This window comes from Malania oleifera, chromosome 5 (assembly GCF_029873635.1).
Source record: "Malania oleifera isolate guangnan ecotype guangnan chromosome 5, ASM2987363v1, whole genome shotgun sequence".
NCBI classification, from domain to species: Eukaryota; Viridiplantae; Streptophyta; class Magnoliopsida; order Santalales; family Ximeniaceae; genus Malania; species Malania oleifera.
In genome coordinates this window covers 12,468,643-12,485,284 of record NC_080421.1, presented here as the reverse complement: position 1 = coordinate 12,485,284, position 16,642 = coordinate 12,468,643, and the positions used below count along the sequence as shown (strand labels likewise).

Sequence of the window (16,642 nt, the reverse complement as noted above, 5' to 3'; positions counted from 1 at the left end):
CTGTATCTCTGTCTATATACTCTGTCTGTATACTCTGTACGTTATGGTAATAGGAAACATGACATGCTATAACTCTGTATTACTGTTCTGTGTAAAGCTGTAATATAAATACTGATCTGAGTAACTGTATACATGAATACGTATATATGTATCTATCTGTTTCATGAAATTGTTCATAAGAATACTGTATGTGCATGTAAATCTCTCTGTATAGTCTCTATGAATATATCTATATCTACACCTGTATATTCTGCATAATTTCATATACTGAAAAGAATCATATAAACTGTACATACTGTCTACTTCCATGCATTCCGTATAGTATGATATATGTATTATGAAGCTATATAGATTACTTCATCCCATGAAAATCACTTAGGCCACGCAATCATTTAAACTCATATTTGATAAAAAATGTATAATAAACTGGCATAAATATACATCTATAAAATCGCTGTTAACTTTGTTAAAACTCCTAGCATAACATGTTTCCCTTACCTTAACTTTGAAAAGCCCCTATATAATGCTGGCTCTATATCCGTAGGATTTCTAATTCAACATCCTGAAAACACAATATTTTAGAACAAAATATTAGTATTTTTTTGCCTACATCATTTCCTATAACTGTCATAAGGCCAAAATTTGGATAAAAGACCTTACCTTGAATTTGGGATGAAATTCAATTTTATTTTCTCGACAATCTGCTCCAGCAAACTTGTAGAGAACTCCGCCAGGAGCGTCATGGTAGCTTCAGATCATCGATTCGGCGACTGGTGGGGCCGGAATCGAAGAGAAAAGGGAGAGGATTCATAGAGAGAGGGAGGAGAGAGAGATAGGCGCTGGTAAATGGATAAAAATCCTAGTTTTCAAATATTTATACTGCCAGATTTGTCGACGAGACACGTCACCTCGTCGACAAGTCTTTCGTTAAATTCGTCGACGAGTCCCTATATTCGTCGACGAAATTCACGCTACTCTATACCCTCTCTCGATATTTTCTCATCGACAATGCCATATATTCGTCGACGAATTTCCTTATGTACTCGTCGACAAGGCCCTGTATTCGTCGACGAGTTTCCTTATGCACTCGTCGACGAAGCCTTGTATTCGTCGACGAGTTCTGACAATTCCTTGATATTATTATTATCTCCAAAATGCGATGTCGTCGACGAAATCTACTGCCTCTTTCTGTTCCTGTTTCTATTTTCCTCTCTCTTTAATATTTGAATATGAATATTTTATAGGTCGTTACAATCCCCATCTCCATTCCCATCCCATACTTAGCTCATACCTAGCCCATCTCATGCCCATTCCTTAATTTTTTAAAAAATTATAATTTCACCATTCTCTCCACACTTTTACAAATTCCATTTATTTCCCAAAATTTTCCTATAAATAGGAAGTTCTCAAATTTCATTTTTCACAAAAATTTTTCAAGGAAGAGAAGGATTAGTGAGTGAAAGAATTAGTGATGAAGGGAAAATGGTTATAATTAAATTCTCACTCACCCACTCTTCCCGATCTCATTTTTTAGAGATATTCGTTGTGTTCAAGGTAAAGGAAGAGGTATGTAAATTTGATTATATTAGATTTTTATTTAAAATTTATACCCAAACTTATTGGAAAGTAAATTTGATTATGTTAGATTTTCATTTAAAATTTATACTCAAGTTTATTTGTAAGTAAATTTCGATTATGTTACTTAGTTTTATAAAATCCTCTCGAGTTTATTTTTACGCATATTTAATTATACCAGTTTTAATTTTACTATTTTTGCATTTATTTTTGGGTTAAGAAATGTTTTAATCCATGCGAGTAATTTTCAACATTTCTTTCTCTTAAATATATATATTTTAGCACAAAAATTGTGAAGCATGATTTTATTTCTACGTTGCACGTTTCATGAAAAAATGAGTAAAAATGAGATTTTCACGATATTATTTTAAATTACATAAATTATAATAAGATGATTTTAAAACCCCTTATAGCAAAGGAAGTTCAAAGTTACAGATGCTCGGTACTGTAGTTTAAAGTTTAAATGGATCAGAATGCACCCACACTATTTATAGAGTGGTTTTATATATTAGTGAATTTCTCCTGAGTGCACACCTGGTTTCAGACCAGGACTTAATAAGGAAAATCTCACTTAATGATTATGTACGTTGATTTAGTTTGATCGGCCAGCCAACTAAGTCCAGTATTCGGACCGCACATCCCAGTCATGAGGATAAACATGACTTACGACAAACAGACCTAAGGGTGATTTTTACAATATATGTTTATACATATTTAATAACGTGTACAGAGTTATTGATGATTTAAAAGAAAAGTATATGTTTATATAAAAAAGATCATTCTTGTGCCTAAATGATGATCTAAAAGAAACGTATAAGGAAAAATATATATATATATATATAATTAAATATTTTTTTTACAATTTTAAAGTTAAAAGTTTAATTTAATATATATATATATATATAATTAAATATATTTTTTAAAAATTTTAAAGTTAAAAGTTTAATTTAACAGTCATAATACATGGTTATTAAATTTTACTGTTATAGTTGATCATAAAAGTTTTATGTAGAAATTTTGAAATTTATATTATTTTTGAAACAATTTTGAAGTTATAATATTAAATATTGTTTTACGAAATTTTAAAAGTTCATTTTGGTCACACACTAATAATAATTTTATTTACTTACGGAGTGTCGTCTCACCCAAATAATATTTTACATTTCAGATAACTCTGAAGGGCATGTCGAAAATCAGGCTTAGCAAGCATGCGGGCGGAGATAGAAAAATAAAGATTGATTATAAATATTAGTATGATGCCAAATGATTATGCATTGTGTAATTTTTCTTCTTTTGAATAAATGATTGTAATACGGTTAATTAGTGCTCTGGTTTAATAATAATTGAATTTATTCACTTTCACTGTAAATCAATGGTAAAAAGTAAATATCTTAGATCCTTCGAGGTTGGGGTATTACAAACCAAATCTCTATACGACTTAAAGTAGGTGCCAAGATGTTGGTACAAGAGATTTGATTCTTTCATAATTAGCCTCAGATACAACACACTTAATTTAGACCATTGTATGTGTCGCGACGTCCTGGACCCGCCAGAACCACTTTGTTACGTACGCGGCTCCTCTGCAACTCCGGACGTCACCCCGCGGCCACCTCACTGCCAGCTTTTCCCAGAACAGCTACCGGTGTCAACATCTCAGCCACCCTTCAACAAATCTTCCATCCTCTCTCCCATTCTCTTTCGCACAGGCTCACCATTCTCACGCTCACTTTTAGACTCTCCCATCTCTCACTATCTCTCGGATCCATACACAGAAACCCTTGGCATCTCACTCCATTTTTTTCTCAGACTCTCACCCTCGGCATTGCACCCGAACACAAGGGAGGCTCGGGCTCACTCTCCAGTACCACTCCCCAACCACAATCGTGAGCATCCTACACACAAAGACGAGCAACTTTAGTGCATGCACCCTCTCCAGCAGCGGGAAGAAATTAAAGTAGCCCCCAGGGCTGAGCTCAGTTGGCAGAGCGGACTTCGGGCGTTTCCTTTCACGAGGTGAGCCTAATCCTGGCACCCCGGGTTCGAGTCTGCTGCTGGACGCCTGAAATTTACATCTCTGTGGTGTGTGAGGCCGCACTGCAGGGCGTGGGATTAGTCATTGGCCGGTGCGACGGACCGTAAAACGGACGTCGTTGACGGTAGGTGGACACCCGGGATGAACCCAAGAAATTAAAGTTGGAGAAATTGGAACACAAAAACTAGCGGGAAGCAGAAAATATCTCAACAAAAATTATTCTCTCCCCCCAACGGAAAATATTTTCTCCCCCTGCTGCGTGAACAGTGTGCACCCGTGAGTGATTTTTCTCTTTTTGCATGTACCCCCAGGTTGCATTGGGCGACCCCTTGTAGGAAGTGTACAAATTTTTTTTTTCAAAAATAACAACATTCCTTCCTATAGTTTTTAAATTATTTTATTTTATTTTTTATTTTTTTACTTTTTATTTGTCCAATATTATTCTCTCAAAATAAAAATTAAAACTTAATCCCCGGACATTGAAGGACCTGGACTTGACTACTTTAAAAATATGGGACTCAATTAAAATGCCGGAACACAATTAAAATTCACTGGGACTCAGTTTGAAACACCGGGACTTAACTTAAGACACTGGGACTCAAATAAAAATACTAGGAGTTGATTAAAAATATTGGGACTCGATTTAAAATATCGGGACTCGATTAAAAATACTGGGACTTGATTTAAAATACTCAATTTACAATATCAGGACTCAATTTAAAATATCGGGACTCAAATAAAATTACCGGGACTCGGTAAAAAACATCATGATTTAATTTAAAATACCGAGACTCAATTTAGAAGATCGGACTTTTCAAAAAGAGTCCTCCAATTTTCGGGATAAGAAGTCAACTTTTATCACACCAAGTCTTCTCGAAAATGGCCTAGTTAAAATTGAGGTGTCGACAGTACGTACTACCAAAGGTTTGGTAATAATGATTTTATTATTTTGTTGTGGTATGTGGATGATATGTTGGTTGTAGGCCCCAACAAAGAAAGAGTCCAAGAATTGAAGGCACAATTGGCAAGGGAGTTTAATATGAAGGATTTGGGACCAGAAAATAAGAATTTAGGGATGCAAATTAATCGAGACACAAAAGACAAGAAGATTTGGCTTTCTTAAAAGAATTATTAAAAGAAAATCTCACAACGCTTCAACATGCAAGATTGTAAGCCAATTTCTACCCCACTTCCAATCAATTATAAGTTATCCTCAAGTATGTATCCTAACAATGAAATAGAGAGGATGGAAATGTCTCAAGTGTCGTATGCATAAACAGTGGGAAGCCTAATGTACGCTATGATTTGTATGAGACCAGATATTGCTCAAGCCATCGGTACGGTTAGTCGGTTCACGGCAAATCCTGGTAGAGGGCATTGGAATGCTGTGAAAAGGGTCCTAAGATATATCAAAGAAACCTCAGATGTTGAATTATGTTATGGAGGATCGGAATTCATTGTCAGGGGATATGTTGATCAGATTTTGTAGGTGATCTTGACAAAAGAAAATCTACTACAAGTTATGTGTTTACTCTTGCAAGAGGAGCAGTAAGCTAGGTATCTAAGTTGCAGACTATTGTAGCACTGCCAACGACGTAAATTGAATACATGGCAGCTACTCAGGCTTGCAATGAGGCAATCTGGATTAAAAGGGTTAATGGAAGAACTCAGACACACACAAAAGAGGATTCTTTTGTATTGTGACAGTTAGAGTGTCTTGCATATTGTAAGGAATCCGACTTTTCATTATAGGAAAAAAACAAATCGGAGTACAGTATCACTTCGTTTGAAAAGTTGTGAAGGAAGGAAGTGTGGACATGCAAAAGATTTACACCAAAGACATCCTAGCAAATGTCATGACAAAACCAATCAATGCTGACAGGTTTATATGCTGTAGATCCTCTTATGGTGTAACAGAAACGTAAGTGGCATGAAATTGATAAGACTAAAAATGATGAAAAGATGTCTAAAAATGGCTTTAAGTAGAAGAATGTGAAATGTAAAGCCTTTTTGGTTTTATTCAATAAAAGTGGAGCATGCTGCATAGGGCAGTGAGCTACCCATGCCCATGTCATCCATTCTTACATGCCCATGTCATCCATTCTTGCATGCCTATGTGGAGACCTACAGCTGCCTATGACAAATAAATGTTGTCCATCTCGCTGTGAAGTTGTCAGCCGCTTCATACCACCAGTGTGAAGCTCAGCGCAGATCAACGTCTCCATTATTTCAACAATTTGCCTGAATGCCTATAAAAATGAATATTTGCAGTTCAAAATTATGACCCCAAGCATCTCCATTTTCTTTTTTCCGTTTTTAGTTTCTCCTATTATAATTAGAGAGATTTGTATACTCCTAATTTAAAAAAGAGGTACAATTGTTCTCTTCTTGTAATTAGAGAAAAATTGTATCACCCCTTATTCATAGTAGATTCTTTCTAATTTTGTTCGTAGTTTTTTTCTTAATTTGTTAGAAATTTTTCACGTAAATCTTGATGTCAATTTCTATTTTCTCATTTTCTATTTTAATTGTACAATATTGGTCCTACCCATTTAATTTCCTAACATTAAAAAGGGCTTGCATCTTAAAAAAGAAAGATAAACCTTATCCAAACAAAATTTGGAAGAGATGAAATGGGGTTTGACAAATCCTTAAACCAATCCCACAGCATCGAATGTCGTTTGAAAAAATTATTCTCCAAGTAATTATCTATGATTCCATGGCGGACAAATCACTTGTTACAAGCACTTTCCCCTATGCTCTATTCTCGGGTTTGAACCAATTCAATTGTAAAAATAGTTTTATTCTCTACTTTTATTTTTCTAAATAATTACAAAAATATCACCTTTCTTTTTTAGATTTTCTAAGATTTATGAAAAAGTTGAAAAAATCATTTCATTGTTGTCCAAAATTTTCATGTAAATGTTCCAAAACAGAGTAAATAAGATTATATTTTTATAATTTTTTGAAAAAATAAAAAATGGAAAAATTCCACAACTAATAAATAGGCCTGAAGCTTTTTTGCATAGCCTAGAGCAGCAGACACCCAGTCAATTTAAGAAGTGCCTTGATCATATTTCATGGTCTCCAGCCCATGTTTTGGGGAAACATGCTTGGTGGAACTGGTTTTGTTCTTTGTTTCTTTCAAAACATGTTGTCAAGATGGGCAGATTTTGGAAGTATAGAGAAGTTGCTTTCAATTCATTATGGATAATCAGTGGTACAATACTGTTTCTTGTTTTCTTGAAATTGAAAACAAAATGAAAGCATGTAGAGAGAAATTGCTTTCAATTCATTTTGGAATCAATGGCACAATACTGTTTCTTGCTTTTCTTAAAAATTAAAAACATAATGGAAGCATGCCTGCTTTCGAAAAGGTAAATTGAAAAAAAGAATACAAGCAGATTTCGAAATGGACCCTAAGCAAATCCTTACCAAGTGCAGGGACAAAAATCCCTGTCCTAGCTCACAAATCAGAACAATGCATGGCAGGAACTGGTAGAGAACATGTTGCATTAGAAAATAATGTATATGACAGTGAGAGGTATTACAGCATGAGAGGAGTTCATTAGAGAGAATATAACAAAAGTGGGCAAATGCATATAACAGATAATGTCAAGATATTACAGCATTAAATCTACAAGTTAAAAAACTGTTAATATTTCGAGTGCGAGCCTCTTCATGAATTTTGGAAAAACATGCAGTGTAAATCTCTCGACTCAGTGTCTACCTTGATGTAAATGACTTCCTCAAGGGGCCTCCAGTGGCAGGGGCCAACCTGAAATGAAAGAAGAATGCCGAGGAATCGGACAACTGCCTTCTTCGAATTGATGAAAAGCTCTTCTCTCAAGGTTTCCTTGGGGTTGGGGATGTTGGAGGCTTCAAGTCCTCATACCTGGTTATGAAAGATGAAAAGAGCAGAAATTCAGTGTGCAAGAATTTAACGCCAATGTCATAATCAAACATGGAGTAATTCAAGGCCTACATGCCAGCAAAATCCACCTAGTTGAACTTTGCTGTGATCCAACTTCAGTTGTTGCAAAGACCAAGAATCTTTCACTTCCATGAACCAACAGGGTTCACCTAATTGAACTTTGCCGTGATCTAACTCCACTTGTTGCAAAAGACCGAAAATCTTTCACTTGCATGAACCAACAGGGTTCACTTAAAAATTCAGCGAGATGGGATTTTGGTCCTAAACTGGTCTTGAGACATCTAAATACTGAAGTAATTCCTTCATTAGCATGAGGAATGCTGTGAAATTTTTTCTTAATTGTTACAGAAATTTCGGGGGACAGGGGGAAGGGGGATAACAGATACTGTTTGGCATGGTTGCAAAAGGAATTCCAACAAAAAGGGAAACAAAAATGAAAATCACAAAAAATATCTCACATGGTAAAAGGAGAAAGTGGCTTTGGTTTCAGGGCTGCACGATGCTGCTTATCTGGAACTTTATCTACTCTTAAAGACTGAGCTGCGCTGTTACCTGGAATGACAGCCTCAAAATTGGAAGCTGTTGCAGGGAGTGTCACAGTCGGTACATTAGGAGATGGTGACGTTGGGGGTTTCAAGTCATCATACCTGAAAAATACAGTGCTTGTAACACGTAGGAAAAAGAATGAAGAATGATGGTAGTGTGAAAACCATTAATTCAAGGATGTTTGGCTTGGCAGATTAGGAGGGCATATAAATGAAAGCATGGAAATATTGAAGAGAATATTGAAAACACTAGATAACAGTTTGATAAACTGAGAAAAGAAACAGACAAGATCATTGTTTACAAAATAAAATGAATCACCATAAATAAGGATCATGAGATAACATGCAGTAGGATTATGCCTTTATCAGACTATGTTAATAAAGATTTGGCCAATGCTTTTAATGGACTACAAGCTATAAAATGTACTCTTCCTTCCTCTGGGGTTGGGACTGTCAACACAAAAACATGGGTGCTAAGCAATACCTCCACACAACAGATAAAACCTTTAAAGCCTCTAAGCCATAAAACTTAAGAACTAGAACAAGAAAAAAGCGTAAAAATAGTTAATTCTTTTCTTTGCATTTTCTTTTTGCATAAATTAGTTTGTAATGTTGGTGGCAGCAGTGGCTTAACAGCTCAAGCAGGCATGATAGAAAGAGTTGTTCTAGCATCTTGTACAGAAAATAGGACAGTTGCACACTCCCTTCATCTGTAGAAGCCTATTCTGAAATTATTTGTGAAAGAAATCGACTTTTATCCAGGGTTAGAATGCTTCAAAGGGCAAAGATTACAACTTATAATCATGCTGCTCATAACAAGAAGATCGTGCACTTACACATAATATGGTGAATGATTAAAATTTAAATCTTGGGGAGGACCCCCTTCTACAATTCTGGCAGCATTGATCTTTGCCACATCATTGCCTCCAGTAGAGGGTGATACACCTTTGACAAGTGTCGAGGCATTAAAGTTTAGTTCTTTAGGACCACTTGGTGTCGGGCTTGGAGAAGTAGGTGGCTTCAAATCTTCGTAACTGTAAAATTTAATTAGCTCATAATGATATGTCAATATCAGCCAGTGTAAAGGATGAAAAAATGGCTTATGCAGCAGCATATGTAGAAAGAGGCCTTGCTGTTTGCATTTTTACTGGGTCTGATTTTTTCTGTTCAATGCTAGCTGTTTTCTCAAAGCTAGGTGGAGTTGGACAAGGGGAGACAGGTGGCTTTAAATCATCATAACTGTAAAACAAGACATCCTATTCATCAACAACAGTAATAATTATAGCAGCATAACCAGCAGCGACAGTAGTAGTACTAAGATTTGGGAAACTTGCACAACAAATGGAAATTAACCATTTTTTTACTTCAAAATACTATTTGAAATGCATTCATCTTGTTTCCAAGGCTTCTAAATGAGTTACTTTCTAAAATGAAAGCTTTCTAGGACTCAGAAAATTAAGTTTTCTTCTAATTTATTTGGAAGTTTAGCGATTTTTCCATTGATTTTTCCACATCTGCTGAATTGTTTATTGAAATGATAAAGTGAGAAAGATAAAGTGAGAGAATCCTGGTCTCCTTTTATAGTGCTGAAGGGTACATCGAAGTAATTTGAGCAGATGAGGGATCTGACACTGAAGTAGCTGGCACGACATTTACATTTCTTTAGTGATACTAGCAGTATTGGTTGGACTTGGAATAAGATATGTTAGAGGCTTCGTATCTTCATATAAATATTCGACTTTACATTACAGTAAGCAATATTAGTTAGGTTGGCTTACGCAATGTAAGGAGAGAGTGGCATTGATGCTACTGCTTTTGCTTGAACAGGTTTTTTCTCAAAGGGAGTGCTTGGAGCCTCAGGGATGACACTTTTAGGAGTGGGATCAGCCAAACCAGCAGCATCAGATTCCTGATGAAATCAAAAGACAGTTACTGTCATTTGGCTCTTGCAAATAGCTAATAAAGGTCAGAAAGGGACTGTATAGTAGAAAAATAAATTGACACAACAACAGATTTCTCTTTATGTTGAATTTTCATGATAAATATCCAAAAAATGTTCCATCCTTTAAGGTTGCAATGGAAGAAAAGTACCTTTGTAGAATAAATATCAGCACGCTGAGATGGTATCCTAGTAAGTAGCTCCTCCATTGGAGTCAATGGAACAGTGGATTCAGCAACAACTTCCACCACTTTACAGTATGAAAGCCTCCGATTTTTTGCCATAAATGCCATTAGTTCTGCAACCTGCAATTGTCAACAGCATTTACTTTTGTTGACGGTGTGTGAATTTTTATTTTCTTTACTTAATATACATGCCCACATCCAGTTTCCATCTATATAAATATGATTGTCTAAAAGAATGATGGATGAAACCATGTCAAAGAAATTTTGACGAAAAAAGGGGATGAAATCAATACAATATTAGATGCAAAGGTACTAGCAATTAAATTCCAGCAGAGTTAAGTTTCCACATCGAAGAATAAATAACTGCAAACCCCTATGTACCAAAAATAACAGATGTACGATTATATTATGTCAGGTGATTTGAAACCAAAGAGGTAAAATATACACGACTGTTGTGCACTATTCGTGTGATTGTCACTCAATGTATCATAAGATCATGGAGAAAACTGAAATTGCACACCTCATTAATTAAAATCTAGTTAAGAGCATACAACTATTGAGGCTCAACCAGGTTAGCCAGCCGCTGAATGGGCCCAGCCTAGTTTTAAGGCAGTCTTGTTGTGTCAAAGTGAAAGTCCTAAAAGTGACTTATTATTTATGGCATTATCATCAGGGAGGCAAAAAACAAATAAAATACATTGCTCTGCGACATTTTCTTTTAAATGCCATTAACAGAAATTTTCCAATGCACTCGAATTCAAAAATTTGCACTAACTTTGAAGCTTATTGAGATCATGGTTTTAAATTTTTTATTCAGACAAATTTTAAGGCTTCAAAATATGGAAATATATATGGAGAATTTGATGTTAATGTTGATTTGATTTTTAAAAATGATGAAAATTAGTAGTGAAGAATGGAATTTTCTATTAAAAAAAACTGTTAATAGACACAATAATGCAAAATTTAGAACTAAAAAATTGTAAATAAAATACATCAAGGACAGGTATGTGGTGAATTAAGTTGCACTAAATATAATACAGTAACCATATTAAACATATTCAATTGATAAAATTAAATTCATAAATCAACTGAATATTAGTTATGATTTAGACATAAAAAATTGAGTAAAATCTAAGTTCAATTTTGCATAAAATTTCAAAAGTCTTTACAGCTATCATTCATATCCTTCTTGTAACAATCTTTCTTTTCCCTAAAAAAATGGATTTATTAAGACAAAAATTTCAATTTGGAGAATTTTGGATCTCAAACTTCAATGTCAAGGAAATTTCACTCTACAGTTAAATTTTCAACAAATTTTGTTGAAATTAATAGATTTTAGTAAATTATGAACATACATGAAAATTTTAATGCAAAAATTTTGAACACAAAATTGACCACTGTTCCAATTTCAATTGTTGGTGGAATGTGGAAATTTCAACATAAAAATTTTGACAATTTCTTGAAAATAGAAGACCACCAACTGACACTAGTAAAAATGTTAGTGAAACCATTTCCAGACCTCGTTACACCAATTTTTCATTAACCTGACCAAGTTTGGAAGGTACATTAACTTCTTCAATAATGTAAGAGTAAAAAATGTTAGCAGAATTGACAGCTACATATGTGCTGTATGGTAGCAGAATTTGTTAACAGAGATAATTTAGGATAATTATGGTGTAAATAATTTAGTTGAAATATTTTTATATTGTATATAGCAGAAAATTAATGCTGAAAATCTGGCAGCATTTAGGCACTGAACATATGCCTGAAAATCTGGCAGCATTTGCCTGATAATCTGGATGCATTTAGGTGCTGAAAATGTGCCTGAAAATCTGGCAGCAACTATTAAATCTCTTCTATATAATGAAAACAAACCCTATGGACATGGTATTCAGACCAAATTTAACAAAAAAGAGCATCTCCCACAATTAACTATGCATCTATGACACATAGGCATAAAGATATTTTCAAACCTCAAAGACCTTTCTAGTAGAAGCATATCCAATAATAAAATAACCCAAAACTGCCCTAGATTATGAATTATTAGGCATAAAGATATTTTCAAATCCTCAAAGCTCTTTCTAATAGAAGCATATCCAATAATCAAATAACCCAAAACTGCTTTAGATTATGAATTATTTGGAATTGGATGCTTGTATGGTGAATGAAACACGTCATGTTTTCATAAATGCACTCCCTGTTTCATCTTTGGAAATTTTGTGCAGTATGTGACAAGAAAATCCACAATCTGAGCAGAATGTCATAATAGCAACCCTGTTAATAATTGGAACAATAAAGAAAGAGAATATCCTGGTTCATCAGTCAAAAAGACTACGGATGTTACATGATTTTACAACTTAACCCATCTGCTTATCAAAATATTATCCATTTATATATATATATATATATATATATATAAATGTTTTTAAAAATCTGGAAAAAAATGTCATCAGCTTATAATTAAACAGATTTTTGTCTAAGTAATCTGAATGCATCTTTTCAAAGAATATTGAAAACAAACATATGCTTACACAAATATTACCTGAAGATTTGACACCTGGCCTCCAAATAAAGTGTCTTCCTTTGAAAGTGTAATATTATGAGTTTCTTTATATGCATCAGTAGGCCGCTCCATTCCTCCAGGTCTGACTATCTGGAAAAAAAAAAAAAAATCATTTAATGGCTTAGACAAAGTTCATGCCAAGACTCGCCCAAAGCCCTCTTGTCTATTGATTCAACAGAGCAAAGCCTGTGATGCTCACAGAATAAGGAAGGCCACTGGCTACCAGTGCTTCTTCAGCCTTCCTTTTCCAAATCAGTACTCCCCAAAACAAACTTCAGCAGCAGAAGCAATAAAACAGTCAGCAAATCCAACCAATGAACAAATACTGTTAAATGTTAATTATTACTTGGTAATAGACAAGCTTGAAACACACACTACATTGTAACACAAAATTGAGAAAGATCAACTTACTTTAGAATAGCAGCAGGAAATCCAATTTTGTTTGTTCCCAATGACGTAAGCAAAATAAAGTGGCTAACTTTTGCAACAGTTGCTGCACATTAAAAGTACTCAACCTTCTCACATTTCAAGCCTAAAGACAATAATATTAGTTAAATGAAAACACCAAAATTTCATCCCCAGCTTTTCTATGCCTCCTCAAAGAAGAAGAAGAAGAAGAAGAAGAGGAAGAAGAAGAAATTCCTTGAAAGCCTGAAAGCTCATCATGCTGTGAAAGATTTAGGCCTAGCTGCTAAGAGAACAACCAGAAAATTTTCAAGTTCTTCCCTCTAACTCTTAGTGAAAGTTCTGAAAGTAAACTCTAAGGAAGAAGTGGGAAAATAAGAAAAAAAAAATTGTTACGATACTAAGAATTATGTTCTTTATCAACTGTTTTATTCTTATTTCATTTCCTATTAGGTCAACCAAAGTGAATCTTGGGAATTTCTATCAAGTTCTTACACCGTATATGAGTTTTTTGGTTCGGGGATGGTGGGGGTAGGGGTGGGGGGTAGGGAGATAACAACCCCACACTAGCAAGGCACAATAAATACTTCAGAGTATAACTTACCAGCATCAATGAGGTTTTTGGTAGCCAGATAGTCAATCCGATATGGTCCAGTGATATCAAATACCTCCTTCTCGCTGGCACCAATGCAGCATATAACCACTGATGCGGTGCCTAATGCCGGTCCAATCTGATCTCGTTTCTCTAAGTCACATTCTACAATGTCAAGTCTCTCGACAGCTGGGCTAAAGACCAAAAAGTATATGTTATTTACTATAGAGCATATAGCTTGCAAAAGGATTTTTTATCCTAGCAGATTATTCCTCATTTAGCTTGTGAAGTTATACAAGTCAAATGTAAGACGATAATGGTGTCCCCACAGTTCTCTTACATGGAGTTCCTTCACCTGAAGTACCAACATCAAGCTTCATTTCCTGCACACTCTGCACATGACATCTATTAGTACAACATATCTGTGGAACAAAGTAAATCACAATGAAAACAAATCAAACCCATACTTGCACGAGACTTTTTGCTCTCTGAGCACTCCTTACAGCAGCTCTAACTTGGAATCCAAGTTTTAAAAGCTCCCTGAGGAAAAGCACAACTATGTAACACAACTTAAAAGCCAGGCTTCAAGTTAAAAGATAAATATGTTACATAGGAAGCAAAGTAAAACCTTACGGTTCGTGAGCCTACTCTACCAGTAGCACCAGCAACAAATACAAGATTCTCATCTTTATCAACTTTGTTGGGAATGGATTCAACTGCCACTGAGCTAACTTTAGCAGGGCCTAGCAGAATTTTGCAGATAAAATTATGCACAAGAAAAGAGGATAACCTTCTCCATCAAAACCACAACGGAGAAACAAAATTAATAAGAAAGCAACACTAAGGATATGTTTGGATCAAGGATTTGATGTGGGGAAAAGAAAGAAAAGGAATAGAAAGAGGAAATTCATTTTCCCTTATACTTTCCTTCTCTATTAAATATTATCAAAAATAGAAGTTTGTTTTAATATGACTAAATATTAGGAAAAACTAAATATTAATGATGTGTAAAATCAAAATTTTGTTCATAGATTTGGTATATTTTTTATTTTCTTTCTCATTTTCCTTGATAACCAAACATGAAAATAAGGATTCCTTGATATTTTCCTTTCCTTCTCCTAAGATTTTCTGAGTTCCAAACAGGGCCTAACAGAAAGGAGATTTCTCTTTCCTGAAGATACTGTAGAGATGGAACTAGCAAGCACAATTGACACGTCCTCTTTTATCACTTAAGGTTTTGCTTACCTCTCATGTTTCATGTATCAACCTAACCACGATTATATCTGTCATCTACGGCAGCACTACACTAGGTCACTGAGAATTACACCTGAATAGTGTGTACTATATAGTAGGGCACTGAAATGCAGTTGTAAGTAAGAATATTTTCAGAAGGATGCTAGATAAATGAGTCAATTAAGATTACCCCATCAGACTTCAAAAGATAAAAAAATGGGGAGGGGGGAGGGGGTTGGAAGTCTAATATAGTATGTAGTCCTTGAGCAGGTAACTTTTGAAGAAACACTCTTTGAACTTCTTCCAAAGCAAAACTGGCACCTGCATCTTCTGAGAATCATTTTAAAAGTGGAAGACTGACTGGGAATTTTTTCTGAGAACTAGATTATGAGAGCAAATTCTTTTTTACAAAACGAGCTTGTCTTCATACCCAAATTTTTTTTTCCCACTTCATTAAAAATGTATGATCAGATATTAAAGATCAAACTCTTCCAAACATGATCAAATCATGCAAATGAAGAGATCCCTGACTTCCAAGGCTGAACAAATTTTAATCACCACTGAAATCTCCCTACTGAAGTTTTGTACTCGTATTAATTTTATTGTGGCCTAAATACTGCTTTAGAGTATATAAGCTGGACAAAGATCTGCAAAACCAGCTTGTATCTGCCTTACTTGGGAAAAGAAAGAAGAAAAGAATCGGGAGGGCACATTTGGATTGGGAAGCACACGGCAGCTATTATCATGGTAATGCATAATTAAAATAAAATTAAAAAAAGAAAAAAGAAAAACACCTCTTCAATGATGAATTCAAGAAAGGAGGAGGGGGGTTGAGGGCGGCTTCAAGAACAAATTAGCAAAAAAATGTAATAAGGGGAGAAAATCAAGTGCAAGAAAGAAAGAAAGAAGGTTTAATACCTGAAGCCCGACCTCTAATTTGAAGAAGAAAGGGCTTTCCAGCATCTGGGTGTTTCACGGAACAGGGTAATTTGAGGGCCCGGCCATGGCCACACAAAAAATGTTTCTCAGTGAAAGCAGATGGGGAAAGGGAGGAGGGTATGGTCGTTACAGCGGGCGAATGCAGGGAGCGAAGCTCCATTGCTACGGAGTTCATTGGTTGTGAGTCGAAGAGATTCACAAGGCTTCTTCGCTTACAACGTAAATTTTTTGTCTTTCAGCATCGTTTTCGGGCCAAGGTTGGCAGTGGAGCCGCCACCACCCGGCGAGGATATGATGGGTCCCCACTCGGCCACTCCCCACTTCACCCCCGTTTGTATGTATCACGGTGATTTGTGAGGTGGTGACCGCCGGTTAGGAATGGGTGCTGCGGCCGGTGGCGGTGCTAATGTGGGGAGACATTCCCGATTTATCTTTTTTTTTTTTTTAATATATTAAATAATATTTTTTGGGAAAATAATTCTCGGAATGAGTACGATTCACGTAATCTCGCTACTTAGAGTAGCGAGATTTGCAACGTATCATTTTTGAAATTATTCACCTAAAAAAAATATTATTTAATATATATATTTATTTTTTTAAAAAAAATTAAATCGGAAAAAACCTCAGCAAAAGATAAAGTGATTTTGAAAAGTGCAAAGTGCTTTTCAGACTAGTTCCATAGTAAGCCCAACCTAGACCC

At 35.2% G+C, this 16,642-nt stretch overlaps 1 protein-coding gene across 3 annotated transcripts; it reads right to left on the bottom strand.

Moving 5' to 3' along the window:
* Nucleotides 1–7,093: 7,093 nt before the first annotated feature.
* On the bottom strand, nucleotides 7,094–16,366 carry LOC131155252 (protein TIC 62, chloroplastic). 3 transcript variants are annotated; one of them, XM_058108254.1, is made up of 13 exons: nucleotides 15,922–16,366; nucleotides 14,399–14,513; nucleotides 14,238–14,310; nucleotides 14,111–14,162; nucleotides 13,783–13,959; nucleotides 13,185–13,266; nucleotides 12,973–13,045; nucleotides 12,753–12,863; nucleotides 10,178–10,330; nucleotides 9,865–9,995; nucleotides 8,923–9,120; nucleotides 8,000–8,188; nucleotides 7,094–7,502 (listed from the first exon to the last, which is right to left on the bottom strand). In XM_058108254.1, exons 1-13 carry the CDS (start codon nucleotides 16,115–16,117, stop codon nucleotides 7,454–7,456), a joined length of 1,599 nt encoding a protein of 532 aa, XP_057964237.1. In that variant the 5' UTR covers nucleotides 16,118–16,366; the 3' UTR covers nucleotides 7,094–7,453. The 3 variants fall into 3 exon arrangements, with proteins under 3 accessions (XP_057964237.1, XP_057964238.1, XP_057964240.1); XM_058108255.1 differs by having other exon boundaries at nucleotides 15,934–16,347; XM_058108257.1 differs by lacking the exon at nucleotides 8,923–9,120.
* Between the last annotated feature and the right edge of the window lie 276 nt (nucleotides 16,367–16,642).